The 16,434-nt window shown below is 26.3% G+C and overlaps 1 protein-coding gene across 3 annotated transcripts; it reads right to left on the bottom strand.

Moving 5' to 3' along the window:
* Window positions 1-443: 443 nt before the first annotated feature.
* LOC141527463 (solute carrier family 41 member 1) lies at window positions 444-16,103 on the bottom strand. 3 transcript variants are annotated; one of them, XM_074242965.1, is made up of 10 exons: window positions 15,970-16,103; window positions 9,458-9,580; window positions 8,873-8,962; window positions 7,664-7,951; window positions 6,824-7,041; window positions 3,969-4,296; window positions 3,501-3,795; window positions 1,614-1,816; window positions 1,371-1,519; window positions 444-1,283 (listed from the first exon to the last, which is right to left on the bottom strand). In XM_074242965.1, the coding sequence occupies exons 4-10, from the start codon at window positions 7,947-7,949 to the stop codon at window positions 1,089-1,091; spliced, it is 1,674 nt and encodes a 557-aa protein (XP_074099066.1). In that variant the 5' UTR covers window positions 7,950-7,951; window positions 8,873-8,962; window positions 9,458-9,580; window positions 15,970-16,103; the 3' UTR covers window positions 444-1,088. The 3 variants fall into 3 exon arrangements, with proteins under 3 accessions (XP_074099066.1, XP_074099065.1, XP_074099064.1); XM_074242964.1 differs by lacking the exon at window positions 15,970-16,103 and adding an exon at window positions 13,473-13,760; XM_074242963.1 differs by lacking the exon at window positions 15,970-16,103 and having other exon boundaries at window positions 9,458-9,814.
* Between the last annotated feature and the right edge of the window lie 331 nt (window positions 16,104-16,434).

Genomic DNA, 16,434 nt, shown 5'->3' with positions numbered 1-16,434 from the left:
CTATAATTTATTTGTTACAAAAATTCTTAAAATTATTAACTATCTGCTAAGTTAATTTTCATTAAATTGAATATTAAAGTTAGCTGTCACCTGATTAATTTTTAATTTTATTTAACAATTAAATTAAGTATAAAAAATTATTTTTAATAAATTGTATTTTTTGATTTTTAAAATTTCTGGATGTCAATTTTTGTTTCTTATTTTTTTGCCATAATTTATTTGTTAACAAAAGTTCTAAAAATGATCAAATATCTGCTAAATTTATTTTCATGCAGAATATTTGTATTCTTCAAGAAGATAATTTTAATAATTTAACATCAACTAAACATAATTTTTTAGAACTAAGTCGTTATCGCTAGTTTGCAATAACAATTATAACAATTATGATAACAAAACATCAAGTATGTAAATATAAAAAACTTCAATTTAAAACTATTAACAAATTTATTTTACACATACAATTTTATTTAATTTAATTATAAATTACACGCAAGGTAATAGATTATTTATATACACATTGAATATTTATAATAAGCATCTATAATAATTACATAACAATTGGACAATTAATTACAATAAAAATATTTGATTCTAAGTTTAGATACAACGTGCAATTCATTATTTGAATTAAAAAAAAAAAAAGTTGTTATTTATATAACAAGAAATTTGATTATTACGTATTGAATCATTTATCAGATTTAATATAACTCTAAAAATGTTACAATATTATGAGTATTATGTCTTTTTATAAATGTGAATTTTACTTTGTCATCTAATATTATTGACTCACACTGTTATTCCCAATAACGCAAGTTATAAATAATATATATATCGATTGTTTTTTTTTTTTTACAACGTTAATACTTTCTTCACCTTAAGGCACTACAACCCGATAACTAAATAATCTAATTACTGAGTCATTTTACATATTACTATAAATAGTTAAAGTTTATCTCTAAAATTTCAATTAGAAAAATAAAATAACTTGTTTAAAAATTCATTAGTCTCATTACTTAGCTGAATATTTAATTCAACCTTTAAAATTTGATTAATTGGTGATATAATTACAATGAAAATAATAAATCTGCTCAAGGAATCATTTCACTGAGGTCATTATAAGGATGTCCAATTTCTTGGAGAAGCCAGAAGGCTCCTCCTAAGAATATCGTTCCACTTAAATCACCTAAAGCTGTTAGATACGGAATTGCCGAATTGTCCGGGTCTATTTTGAACCTCCACATTGCGTGAATTATGATATGCGCAACATAAAGCAGTAACATGATCTAAAAATAAACAAACATTAATTAATATCTTTATAAATAAAATAAGAATTTATCCATCCAATTGATGGCTTTTATTTTTATTCTTACTTGAACTAATGCTACCACAATGTATGAAAATACAAAGTAGAAATGTAGAGTAGATTCACCCTGTTTTATATAATCAGCCGCATATATAAATATCAATTCACCGACAATGCCCATTGTTATTAAAAGTCTTGCGGTTTTTGCAAATGGAACTAGATAATTTATAAAAGAAAATTATTTGTGAAATTCTTTATTTAAGATGAGCAAAAAAAATTATAGAAAATAATCGAGTATTAGAAAATTTACCTCCTTTCATAAGAGCTTTCCATGGTGAAACGCAAATTTTAGTAAATGAAGGAATAATTCCCATAAGTGATGTTTGATGAAGCGTCGAAGATATTCTTGAAGCTTGTACTGATACCAGGTTACCACCGATACCATTAATGATTGGTTGAAATACTGAAAATCCTGGTATGTCTGCAGCTTTGCTAAGAACTAATCCACCCAATCTGTAATTATAATTAGTTAGTAAAAATCAGTAACATTTTTATTTATAAAAATACTTTTTATTAAAATTCTTTTTTATTCCGATAAAAAAAAAAAAATTAATTTGATTTAAGAGAAAAATTCTTAAAATGAGAAAATTATTTTAAAAGAATTTCATTATTTTTTAATCAAATAAAAAAAATCGGTAAATATTTACAAGTGGGGTCAACCATTTCAATTTTAATTTTTTTAAAAGATAAAATAGAAATTTTATCCCAAAACACGAGAGCCAAATTTTTTTCAAAGCTTTTGAAGGCAAAAAAGCTATCGAAATGTTTATTTTTTTCTTTCACGAAATTTTTTATCATAAATTCGCCGTAAAAACAAGCAGAATAAAGAAAAATTAACAATTTTAATTTTTCACCTACATGGAAAAAAGTAAATTGTAATAAATAATAGTCGATTTATAGTAAGTAATGATCAACTGCTAAAAATTACCATTTCAAACATTAAAATCGTGATTTTAATAATCACTCTAATATTTATCGTTTAAATGCGACAATTTATTCTTTACATGGAAAAAAATACTACTTCAAACAGTAATATTCGCTATGTGAATGTCTAAAATGTTAAAGTATAATAATTAAGAATTTTGACTTTGATATTTATCATATCATACCTAAAAAATGATCGCATGATGTGTAAAAATTATAAACTACAGTTACTAAATTTTTTATACAAGCAACGTCAATATTTACAAAGTAAAATGGTAAATTTTAAACGCAATGCTAAAAATGAAACTATAATTATTGACTTTCTTGGACTGGTAAAATATATATTTAAAAAGTAGAATTTTTACTGTTTCAAATGTTAAATTCTCCCAGAGTGAGACCCTCTTCTTATCTGAGTTCCCCTTCTCCTTATAGTATGGACTATATATCGCATTCTAGATGCCATAAGGGCGTATACCGCCAAAAGGTCTTGGTGAATAGCCAGAAGGACGTATAAAAATTCTTTTTCGGGAATCGACGTAGTTTTGTCCAAAACGTGCAGAAATGCTAAAAAAAATTTTATACGCCCTTATTACTCCCGGGACCCACCTCGGATGCCAGAAGGGCGTATAATGAAAATTCTGTTTTTTTTTTCTAAGTCTAAGAAAATTTTTAGTTAAGAGAAAAAATTTTTTTTGCATTTCTGCACATTTCATACAAAAACTCTTTGATTTCCGAAAAAAAAATTTTTATTATACGCCCTTATGGCATCTGTAACGCGATATTGAAATGGCAATTTTTACTGTTTGAAACTGTTATTTTTTAAGATGAGAAAGACGTTATTTACAATAGTGACAGCTACTAATCACTTATTTTCGATATTAAATTATAAATTGCGGCTTTTACACTTTTTACATTAAGTTCTGTAATATTTACATTTTTGCCATTCCGATGTCCACTGTACTGTTTGAAACTATAAAAATTAACCAGAATCCGAGTGATTTTCACATTTTACTTTTTTCCGTGTAGTTAAGGGCTCAAAATAGAGTTGACCTCACTTGTAAATAATTACTAAAAATTCTTGAATCTCGTAAGATTTACTTGAATCTAGAATTTTCCGACTTGATTAAAGTTTATCAAACTCTTTAAAATGATGATCTTGACTCAAGAATTTTCCTCTTGAATTAAGTTAATTTTTTTATCAGTGCAGGCTTACCCACTGATGAAAAGAGCAGACAAAACAGGTGTCCATCCAGATGTCAAAACTTTTTTAGTGTATTTATTTTTTAACACTATCCAAATCCAAATAGGAAGTATGAGCAAATACCCAGCAATTATGAGATATAATACCCAAATTTGAGTTTCCAGTCGTTCGAACAAACTAGATGCAATATGTGATAAAACTGTAATTGAAACAACATCGCCAAATGAAGCGGCTAGGGGTGTTGCCAGATTGTCGGGATTCATTCTCCATCGATGAGTTGTCATGATGACGATGATCATCACAAGATCTAATAATAATGATAAGCGAAATGAAATCAGTTAATAAAAAATACAATCCATACCATGTAATTACATCTTACAGACTTATCGCTAGTGATTGTAATTGTTATTGTGATTATGACTAGTTTCAACAAAGGTAAGGATTAATAGCTTGTTTGATAAAGTGCTATTTATAAATTACCGAGAAAGAAACATGAGCTGGTTGCTGTGCAGACACTCGACGCTGTTACCAGTAATGCATGGTCCCATGAAAATTCACCGCCTGTCATGGCAGCGTGGGCCGAAGTTGCGAATATCGCAACTATTATTGAAGCAACGATCGATTGAATTTGCACCAACGCCAGATTACCTATTATCATTTTAGCGATCTCACGGAAATCGTGCATATTACCTAGATTCGCTTGTGTACACAATCGTGAAGCCAAGCACATATCTAAGTTGCCTTTTAATCCCAATAGTGAAGGCACTAAGATAAGCAATTGGGTTATTTGTTTGAATACGTCCCATGTCTGAAATATTAATTATTTCTATTTAGTGTCTATGTTTACATTGTCATTGCTATAGTCATTATAATATAATAATTTTTATTTTTATTATAAAACTGAGAATTTATAATGTAATCAATCATGCGTACACATCGTGAAATGAAGAATTTTTTGATGGATAGTTTTTTTTTTTTTTTTTTTTATCATGCTGACATCAGCAAGCATCTGACTTTTTTTAGATCCTTAATATAAAATTGAGATGAAATGTATGTGGCATCAAACTATTCGTAACGTGATTGGTCGAATATATCATGAGCATGAAAATATATGTAAACGCTATAGTAAGGCGCGCGCTTGCGCGCGCAAATTTGAATTCTAGTTTTATTTTAAAAAATGATCTAGTATCAAGAAAATTACAAAAAAAAATTAAAATTTTTTAGGTGCAGGTTAATTTTAGAATTTTTTTTATGAGCTTAAAATTAGGTAACTAATTTTTTTAAATTCAATGATTTCTAAAAAAAATTTTTAAATTGCTTAGATTTTTTTCAAATTTTTAAAAGAATTTTTATATTTTTACACTATTGTACAATAAGTAAATTATTTATAAACTAGCAACCTTGCAGTCACTATATGACCCCTGGTGTGAATTTTTCGGACTTTTCTCTGAAAAAGTCTTTAAAACTCAAGATAAGTACTTTTTAGAGTTTTTGCTTTATTAAATAATAACTTTTGTTAAATTGCACTATACTTTTTTAAATATTGACGTTTTTGAAGATATAAGCTCATCCCGATATTACACTCATCAAGAGCTTTCATTTGAGTACCCACATGAATTTTTATATATTTTTCATATATACATATATATAATATATATAAATATATGAAAAATTGATGTGGGTACTCAAATTAAAGGTCGCGATAAGTGTAATGTCGAGGTGAGTTTATATCTTTAAAAATGTCAACCTATACATATATAAGAGATTTTTAGGTATATAGTGATTCATCACGATATCTCCGGAACTATAAGGCGTAGAGACTTTAAATTTGGTAGAAATATTACTTTTACTATGTAGAGGTCAGCTAAGAACGGATTTTACGAAATTCCACCCACAAGGGGGGTTGCGGGGGCGTTAACAATGAAAAATTCCCGTTTTCAAACTATAGCTCCTATCGACTCCAAATTTGGTAGAAATCTTCTGTAAAAGATGTAGAAATAATCTATAAACGAATTTTACGATATCTCACCTCACAGAGGGTTGCGGGGGTGGGTATTAACAATCAAAATTTTTAATTTTCAAGCAATAACTCTTACTGACTCCAAATTTTGTAGGAATTTTCTGTAAGTGATGAAAAAATAATTTATGAACGAATTTTACGATATTCTACCCCAAAAAAGATTGCGGGGGCGTTAATAATGAAAAATTTCTGTTTTTAAACTATAGCTCCTATCGACTCTAAATTTGGTTGGAATCTTCTGTAAGAGATGTAGAAAAAGTCTATGGGCAAATTTTACGATAGCTCATCTCACAGGGGTTTTCGAAGAATTAAAAATTTTTAATTTCCAAGTTATAGCTCCTATAGACTCCAAATTCTCATTTCAAATTTTTTTCTTCGTGTCAATTATTATTCATTTTTGAAAAAAAGCCACGCAAACATTATAATTATTGCACATTTAAAGTTACAATGAATAATTACATGGATAAAAAGTATATGCTAATTCGATGAAATTTTGAATTTTTGAAAGTCAAAACAATACTCTAATTAAATTTCAAGTTTAGATCTAAAAATACAATTCTATAAAAAGCCCAGTGAAGCGGGCAGGTAACAGCTAGTAATTCTATAAAGTGCCCAACGGAGCGGGTGAGTAACCACTAGTATTTCATAAGATACAAGGTCATTTCTTAACTATGTATCTAGAGATAGAGCATTTTTGAATGCAGCCTAAATACTTATCATAATAAATTGATTATCGGTGAGAATGATATGAAACTATAAAAAGGCAAAACTCCAGGTCAAGACTTTTCCGACGATTCTAAATTTAACCATTAAAACCGATTTTATCATATAAATACACTGGCCACAAAATTTTGCTTATTTTCTTAATAATGTAGATTTTTAAAAATTGTACGTCTGCTTCAATCATAATTTTTTATCGCTTTTGTTTTGGAGTAATATTTACAATTTTTCTTGAAAAAATTTCGATTAAATTAAATCATATGTGATTAGAGTCAGTAAATAATTTGTTGTCAGTTATCACTAAATGTGTATTCAATAAAAATGAATAAAAAAAATAACTTTACTGAATAAAAAACGCATTAATCAAGATGTAAGTCCGATAACTCTATAATATGAAATAATTATCAATTTTTAAGATACGATAATCCTCAGTGATGATAAATTGATAAGCTAATATTTGTTAGGATATGTAAAAATTAAATTCCACCGATAAAATTGAAATGAATATTTCTCAAGAAGATAAAAAGACGTTTCAATAATTTTAAATTAAACAATTTATTTATCTATTAATTTATTGACGGAAAAAAAAACTTACTTGAACTTTATCAAGAACTAAACCCGCGCCGATAGTTCCGATTCCAGCGATGAAGAATGGCACTGACACTTGCAATGCCGTATGCTGCCACCTTTCATTCAAAATATCACGTGGTTTTCTCTTTGAGTCGCCGTCATTGGGGGCCTCAGGATCAGGATCTGAATTAGCTGCTGATGAGATAGTTACTATTGAACTACCGCTGGATAGAGATTCGTCGCCTAGAAGCGGAGTATTAATCGTCATTTCACGTATCATTCACAACTTTTTAAAATTAAAGCGTATATATTAAAAAATATAAATAAATAAACAAACAAGTAATCGGAGTTTAATAAAAAACGTGTGACCCATCGACTCTATCGAGTATAACTCAATGAATAATTTTCCATTAAGACTTTGTTTCTCGCCAGATTTAGGGGTTAACAACTTATTAAAAAAAAAAAAAAATAATAAATTAAAATAAAAAAGCAAATAAGACACGACTAAAATTTATTATTCGAGCGGATTATCGTGAATATTAATTAAATTGTTATTGTTTTTCATTAACTCATAAATTTTTACCATTTGAAACTTTGGTCGATTGATCGCTCACTGATTAATCGGCTGTAAATTACACTTTTACGAAGATAAAAAATTTTAATTCATAAATTAATCGCCTCGTACAATATAAATTACTTTACATCTGTTTAAACTAGTTATTAAATTTATCGTGAATAGAACAGTGATAGATAAAATAATTTTTTTAGCTCGAGGTTTTATCTCGGCCAAGTGTAAATAAATTGAATTAAATTAATTTATTATTATTATAGATAATAATAAAGATAATTAGTTTCATTATTCGACCTGGTGACTTCTCGGTCAAATCGTGTACCGGCTTGATTCGATCCACCGGACGTTCTAATTTCTTCTGTCCATCATTATCGTTATCGTTGAAAGCTAGTACAAAACCATCGCCACCATCTTTCTCAGACGACATTATTATTCGTGGTATTATTATTGTATTTTTCAACGAAGACACGTTGTCGATTTCGTTGACAACATGTTCGATTTTTTTCATTTGTCCATCGTCTTCCGGTTTCGTGATTTCGACCAATTTAGGGTCGGTAGTCGAGTTCGGAACCCCGACCATGTCTGTAAAAAGTTTTGTTATTAGTTTTTTACCATTTCTTTCCAGTTTACATTTTTTTTTTTTTTAATAATAATAAATTATTCATTGTAAATCCATAATATTGTAATGTTATTTTATTTTCTTCTTTTTATTCTTCTTCTTCTTCTTCTTCTTCTTCTTCTTCTTCTTCTTCTTCTTATTATTATTATTATTATTATTATTATTACTTTATCAAAAATATTGATGATACTACATTTAAAACAATATTTTATCATAATAATCTTGTCATTTAGAATAATTACTTCATTAAAATATTTTACTTATTTTTATTTCATAATATTTAGTTAAGTTTACTTCATTACCAACATTAGCTAATTTTAATATGTTAAGTAAAATTAATTATCAATTTTTGATATTGATTAATAAAGTTATTATAATAATAATAATAATTAGTTTGGGAAATCCAATAGTTTAAATTAACGCTTATTAGTTGACAGAAGATAAAAGAAATTGGAAAAACCAAGTCTGACGGCTGTTTCATTTTTAAAATCGAGTAACTGATATTTCTCAGATTTTTTAAAATTTTCCTTATAAGAAAGTTTACACTCTAAATTGATAAGAAATTCAATTTATCCAGACAAAAAGATTTTTAAGAGAAAAACTGTCGAATTTCTTACTTGCTATTAAAAGTAATAAAACATGTAACAATACCGATAAAAAAAAACTTAGTATTTATGCAATACTTGGAATAAAAACTTTGTTTTTAAAATAAACATTTTTTTTAAAAGTCAGTATTATTTTCAATTAAAAAACATTCGAATGAAAAGATTTTTTGCTTAGTTTTGAACTACAGTCAGTTGGCATAATTATTATAAATTAAAGTTAATTTAAAAATTTAACGCAATATAAATTTTTATAAAAATAATAATAATTAATGGAATTACCTTAGCCGGTATGTACGGAAATTAATTATACCAGGATCTACTTGAGGGAATCTAGTGTCTGATCTTCCAATCGCCGACAGTCTGCGGAAGCTAAAATAAAAAAATACCGGAGATTAAAGACATTTTTTATTACATCTTGTTCAAATTTATGCAAATTTATTTTTAAAAATAAAAAAAAAACAGCTAAGGATTTTATGTAAATAATTATCGCTAGAGGGAATATTTTAAGATCGGTTCTATATATTGTGGGGTAATCTCTAAACTTTGATACATTTTTATATTTTTTTCCCTTTAAATCTCCCGCAAAAATTAATAAGAAACTATCGAATTGAAATTAAACACCCAGACGATAATTTTGATTAAAAAAAACAAAAATAAAAATAAATACGGTGACCAGTCAATTTTAAAGAAAAGTCACGTGGGTACCGGTACCTGTCCCCACTCTTTTATTTTGTTACATCGTTACATCCTTAAGTATTTTATATAATACTATATTAGAAATTTTAATTAACTTGTAAAATAATTTCTTGGACATATGTTTCGAAAAACGATCGATAAATAATAAAAATGAAAGTAAAAGTTTACCGGAGATGACGTTGACAGTTGTCGCAGAAATGAGGTTCAAATGAGGATGTCCTTCCTACAGGATTAACCTGCGGCAGCCTCAGTTCCGTTCGTCCGATTCCTGCCAGCCTTGATCCGCTGAATCTTTTGGTTGAGAAAATAAAACTTCTATAAATTTTTTTCATTACAGTCGGCCACTTAGCAATTTATTTTTTGTGTAACTTCAACAAAACTCAACACTTCAAAATTTTTATTTTACAATTAATAAAAATTATATGTATCCTGTTAGACAAGTGCAAGTTAACCGTCCAACCGAGCTACGTGTACTGCTCGGAGCAGAGGCAATTACTGCGCTTCTTATCACATTAGATTAGAATCTCAAATATGTACTACTCGTTCAATGTATTAGTTACTGTAATTTGTCGAAAAATCATTGAGTAAATAGTTGTGATTGTAGTATGTCGTGTAAAATTCAAGTTAAGTAATATAATAGACAGGCATAGCGGTAGTGTTCCGAGACTGTAATAGACTTTTGAACATTGTTTAACACTAGATGGCTTTAAATGTTAATTTGTACTACCATTTTGATAAATTACGCTTAAAAATATTTTTTTTTTTTTTTTTTTTTTTTTTTTCAAAGTAATTTTTCTTAATTGTTTTTTTTTTTTCACTCTTAATACAAGTATTTACATTTATTAATAATAAAGTAATTAAATTTTTGAATTATTCGTTGGAATTTATTGTATCAGTTGTCGCAATTTTGATATCATTATTAATAAGAAAATACGAAGAAAAAACTTTAAAGAAAGAAATAAATATTTCGCGTGTTTGTACGTTATCAATTGACGGGATGGTGATAACGCCTCGTACTCAACCAGGAAAATAAGTCATTGACAGATGGAAGAATTTACAATAACCTTTTTTTATCTCTTTTATTGTATTGGCACTTTGGTGATATTAACTTACATTGATTGAATTATTTTATATAAAATTTGTTACCTTGATTGTTAATTTGTAAGATATTTTTTTCTTAGTAGGGAAATTATTGCAAATTTTTGTAAAACTAAAATTTTTGAGATTTTTTTATGAATTATTTGTTTTATTAAGCCTCATTAAATGATTCGTTAATGTCATCATGATGCAGGTGAATTATCAATTTTTTTATATGATCGTATAAATTGATTAGTTTGAATGTAGATTAGAACTTATTTATAATATAAAAGTGATTAATTTTTGATAAAAGATATAAAACTGTTTGTTGATTGATACTTTGATGACTTTCATTGGAAAAGTCAATGATTTAAAAAAAAAAAATTTTTTTTTTTAAATCAACTTTTAATATTTTTGAATTCGTTAAGTACTACAAAATTTAAAAACTATTTGATCAAAATAATGATATTGTTATTTGAATATAAGCCCAATAAGTTAAACAAAATAAAGTCAATGACCTACGATAAAATTTCAAAATCGATTAAGATCTTATTCCAATTATAATAATTTTAAAAAAGCAAGTCATTTTAATTTCCAAATAAAGTCTATAAGGAAAAATTTTAATGGCTGAAACAATTTTTTTAGAATTTTATAGATTTCTTTAAAAATTTGACGATTGCATTTAATTTTACAGCGGAAGTATCTGAAAAAAATTTTTTTTTGGGTGTGCCAAAATGTAACTTCCATGGAGAACCTTTCAAAATTGGAATTTCGAGTTCCGCTTTTAATAAAGGATGTGTTTGGCCATTTCCTGAGACATTTTGAGGTGAGATGATAAATTTGATTTTCATAGAATTTTTTAACAGGAGCTTAGTTTGGGCATTTCTGCTGAAAATTCAAAATTTGGCCGGAAGTGCCAAATTGAATCTCCTGTTAAAAATTCTGTGAAAATCAAATAAATCCTTTTACCCCGAAATATTTCAAGAAATGCCTAAACACAGTTGCTGTTAAAAGCGGAATTCAAAATTCCAATTTTAAAAGGTTCTTCTCGGAAATTACATTTTGGCACGCCCTATTTTTTATATTATGTTTCCGTGGGTCAAATCCTTCCTTATATAAAATTGAGATGAAATGTATGTGGCATCAAACTATTCGTAACGTGATTGGTCGAATATATCATGAGCATGAAAATATATGTAAACGCTATAGTAAGGCGCGCGCTTGCGCGCGCAAATTTGAATTCTAGTAGGTTAAAAATAGCATTCTGTGCTCATTTATGTATAAATTGCAAAGACTTTTCTTGTTTTTTCATTAATTAAATTCTAATTAATTTTTCTTTTTGAATTAATGTTATTTAATTTTAAATACTTTCTATTGATGTATATTGCCGATAGGCGTATGTTGATTAATAAATAATAAATAAATAAATTTTCGGCAATTTTTGATTTTGGTAATTTATTATTACAAAAATGTTTAAAAGTCCATTTTCCAACTGTTTATTTCTGAAACTCACAAATGATTTTCAACTTTTTTTTTTTATGCCAAAGCAATAAATATCAATGAAAGTAAATATTTATTAAGAAAACATTAAAAGTAGTAGTTATTGTTGTTTATGTAAAAAATAAAAATAATAGAAGAATCACGTGTAACAGTTACAGCTGATACGTAAGAATCGCCGTGAGTGTCGTCGTCCCAGTAGACACGCAAAGTAAACTAGAGCCCATACATCAGTACAGAATGATTATACTAAATTATTCTCGCAATCTTATATTATGAAACTCGAAACTCGTAAGAATCAGCGGAAAACTGTATCGTCTTTAAATTACAAAGGGTCGAGACTTACGTCTAGTCAGATTATTAATAATCAAGTATACACGTGTCGTCTTGATTTCCCAGTTATTAATTAATACATTTATATTTATTTATTTATTCAGATTTAAATGCCGAGGCGAAAGCCAGATGGCAAAGGTATAAAAAAAAAAGAATAAAGTACATGTAAAATCATAAACATAGACATTTATCAATATGATAGATTATAAATGATAGCATAAATAGAATTACTCATGAATTAGAGCAATGAAGTTTTGTGGATTTCGGTTTATTCTATAAATTTTGTAAAATTCTTGTAGACTCGGGTTTTTAGTCCTCCCTGAGTTCTAGGTAGTTAAAGAATTCAAAGACTCTAGATTTAAATGTCTCTATTTTAATTTTTGTATTTAAATTTTGCGCATTGCATTTTTCAATTTACCATTTTAATAATATAGGAAAATTTTTTTTTTACTCCTTCTGATTTTTATAATTCACTAACTGAACGTCTTCCAAGAAAGTTAATATATTTTTGTAGAAAATCGAATGCTCGAGAAAAAAAAAGTCACATAGGATTTTTTGATTAATTAAATTCTTTAAAAATTATTTAGGGTCAGATTTCAACATACTCATTCCGAAATTTTGCTTCAAATAATTTTTTCTAAAATTTGTATTTAGTTCGAGGCTGATTTCACTCATATAATGAGAAGTTTTGCCAAGGAAATTTATTTTAGACACTTTTTATTGATATAAACATTTTAAGTATTAATTTTGATCAAACCTAATATTTTTCGACAGTAATTGTTCCTTTTAATTTTTTATTCTAACAAAATAGCTTTCATATATTTAGATAAATTTAACCATAACCGTTAGAGTATTAAAAAAATATATCAAAGATTAATCACTCGGAAAAATCGTTTAATTTTAATGTTAAGTATTATTTCGCGTGATAATCAAAATTTATAAATAATAAAAAATTATAAAAGATATTAGAGATAAAAGTTGTAAAAAAACAAGCAATAGATTAATATTTATCGTATTTGATAAAATTTACCGAGAAAGATTAAAATATTATAAAAATATTCTTTTAAATTTTTAATATCAATTTTTCTTGATAAAACAAAAATAATCTTGAACTTTGTCTAAGTATTATAGTTTAAATATTTGTTTTAATATTATTTTACCAATAAAGATAATTAATAAAACAATTAACAAACTAAATAAATTAACTAGATTTATAATTTTTTAAATTACATCCTCTTCTGGTATATAAACTTGAATTCTGATTTAAATTACTCACTCTGTTATGATCTTTGACCAAGAGAGCGCCAGGTTGTCAATAATTTCACCCCAAGTTGACTAATTTATTGTTCAAATATTAATTAACATTTATATTAACAGCACAAGTGAATTATTTATTTTATAATTGATAATGATAAATAAATTCAAATTGACCTTAAATAAAAAAAAATAAATAAATCAAGAGGTCACTCGTAAATCTATAATAGAAGTGAGATATAGATGCTTATAAGCTTGACTAGAAGTTAAGAGACCATCAGCAAACAGAATGGACCGTTTGCCGCACGCGACCGCACTTGACTGATAAAAAATGCCTCGGCTTATTCTATGTGACTCCCCTGCAGTGTTAAACTCTTTACTTTGCTTGTATATTAAATAAAACGATACGCGATGACCGAGAAATCACGTGTGCTGTCGTATAATGATAATGATATTACACAGATATATATATATATATATATATATATATATATATATATATATATATATATATATATATATATATATATATATATATATATATTTAATTGTACTGAGAGTTCAAAGGGAGAAGAGGTGAATTGGAGGAAAAAAAAAGGAAAGATCAGATGTAATTGATAGTAGCTTACGAATATTTTATTTGACGTAAGAGATTTATTTATTATCGCCCTCTGGCGCCTTTACTTTAGAGAGATTATTAATTAAATTCAGTAATTTATTTTTGTTTTGAATTAATTTTTTGGCAGATTATTTTTGTGATTAATTTGAAATAAATAAATACTTTTTTTTTTTAATTGTATATATTTTTTATGCATTTTAAATTGGTGTAATTATTACGCGGCAATTGTATCACGATATCGATGATATGAATTTATCCTTGAAACACTTGAAAGATGACCTTCCTATCCGTACATTTTATTTATTTTCATCTATTTTCTTTTAATATAATATTTTAAACTTTACCGCTGGAAAACTTCATTACTTTTTTACTTATTTATAAAAAAACCATGATAAATAGTAATGAAGTAGCAGATTTTTATTGCAATATCATAAAATATGTAACTCACAAGATACCTATGATAAAAATAATTCCAGTGATTATATTTTCCCATTGTTAGAAATTTTATTGTTTACTAAGTAAAATTCATAAGCAATGAGAATACATTTTTGATATTTTTATTATGTATTATAAACCTAGATATATTTATTGTTGTTTATTATTATTATTATTAATTTCAACCATTAAATTGATTTTTTATCCGCGAAATCTTTGTTGGATTTTTTAATTAAATATTGCCGTTGTGAAAAATATTAATCATTTATGTACTCTTGTTTATTAAATAAGCTCAAGATTATTCTATACCGACACATAATTGCTTTTTTTATTGTATATATATATATATATATATATATATATATATATATATATATATATATATATATATATATATATATATATATATATATATATATATATATATATATATATATATATATATATATTTAAATAATGGATTGCGTTAAAGAAGAAAGAAAAAATAATTATTGAGATCAAGTGTTTACTTGTAGAGAAATTGTTATCTACCGTTTACTTATCTATGACGATGGTACTTGAGCACACGGGGCATCCCAATTTTTAAATGATATATAACTCTTATTTTTAACGACGTACAATCAACGAATCATCAATTGTCACTCAAATATTGTGCGCAAAAATTTTTTTATCGTTTTATCAGGTAAAAAGAAACTGGTTCGTAATCAGTTACAAATTTTAATAAGTTTTACAATTATATTAAATATTTAAACACAAATAAAAGGCTTCTAGAACATATTTCACATTGATAATAAATAATAATAATAGTTTATTTAAATTTTTATTTCAAGTTCAAGTTCAAGTTCAAATAAAATTTTTGATTTAAATTTTAAGCGACCGCAGATTAAAAAAGTTAAACAAATAAATTTTTTATTAACAATTCAGTAATTAAACAAATAACATAAATTATTTACTTAATTTTAAATGTTATATTATAAAGTAATTTACGTACTATATAACTAGAGGTTCAATGCACTTTTTATGGAAACGTAAACGCATCATTACGTTTCTCAACTATGTTGTTTTTATTTTTAATAAATGAAAATGTTAAATATTGATAAAACACTAACCATACGTTAAGTATTTAAATATTGTAGAAAATTTTTCCCACTGATAATGAGTAATATATTTAATAATAATATTTATTTATTTTGAGATAATATTTTTTTTTTTTTTAATATTGTGTTTGAATATCATTTATGACGCCATAATAATTAGAGTAAACATTTGAGTGTTTTAGTGACGATAAGATTCGGTTGTAAATGTTCTGTATAGTATTATGTAGTATGTAGATAGCAGTAGTATTATACGGAGTGCAAATATATTGTTATTTAGTTATGGTTATAGTTATAGTTGTAAATGTATGTAGTATAGTATGTTTGACGTATGCTTCGATAGAGTACAATTTGTTAAACTGTTTACTCACCTCGATATAAGTCCGTGTGATAGCTATTTTATTGCTACTGATGTCGGCAGCATTCAACGTATCGCAGACTGATTAACGTCATCGTAATATATACTATCTGATTTATAATTTAAGAATTTCTGATTCTGATATTTTACAAATGTTTTCTCTATTTATTTTATCGCACTTTTTATATTATGATTTACAACTTGCTCATAATCCAAATAGATATTTATTTATTTATTTAAATTAAGTGTGACTCTTTTACTTTGAATTTTTATTAATTTTATCAACTGTAACATATATATATATATATATATATATATATATATATATATATATATATGTGTGTGTGTGTGTGCGTGTGTGTGTGTGTGTGTGTGTGCGCATGTGTGTGTGTGTGTGTAAAAGTAAGTAAACCTCATAACTTTGTCACACGAATTTTATTCTTGTGTGCGTCCCTCTCTGCGCCTAGTGTTGGCAACA

The sequence above is a fragment of the Cotesia typhae genome, unplaced genomic scaffold (assembly GCF_013202065.1).
Source record: "Cotesia typhae breed Kobodo isofemale line unplaced genomic scaffold, CoteBio_Ctyphae contig_4, whole genome shotgun sequence".
NCBI classification, from domain to species: domain Eukaryota; kingdom Metazoa; phylum Arthropoda; class Insecta; order Hymenoptera; family Braconidae; genus Cotesia; species Cotesia typhae.
This window is presented reverse-complemented; position numbering and strand designations above follow the sequence as displayed.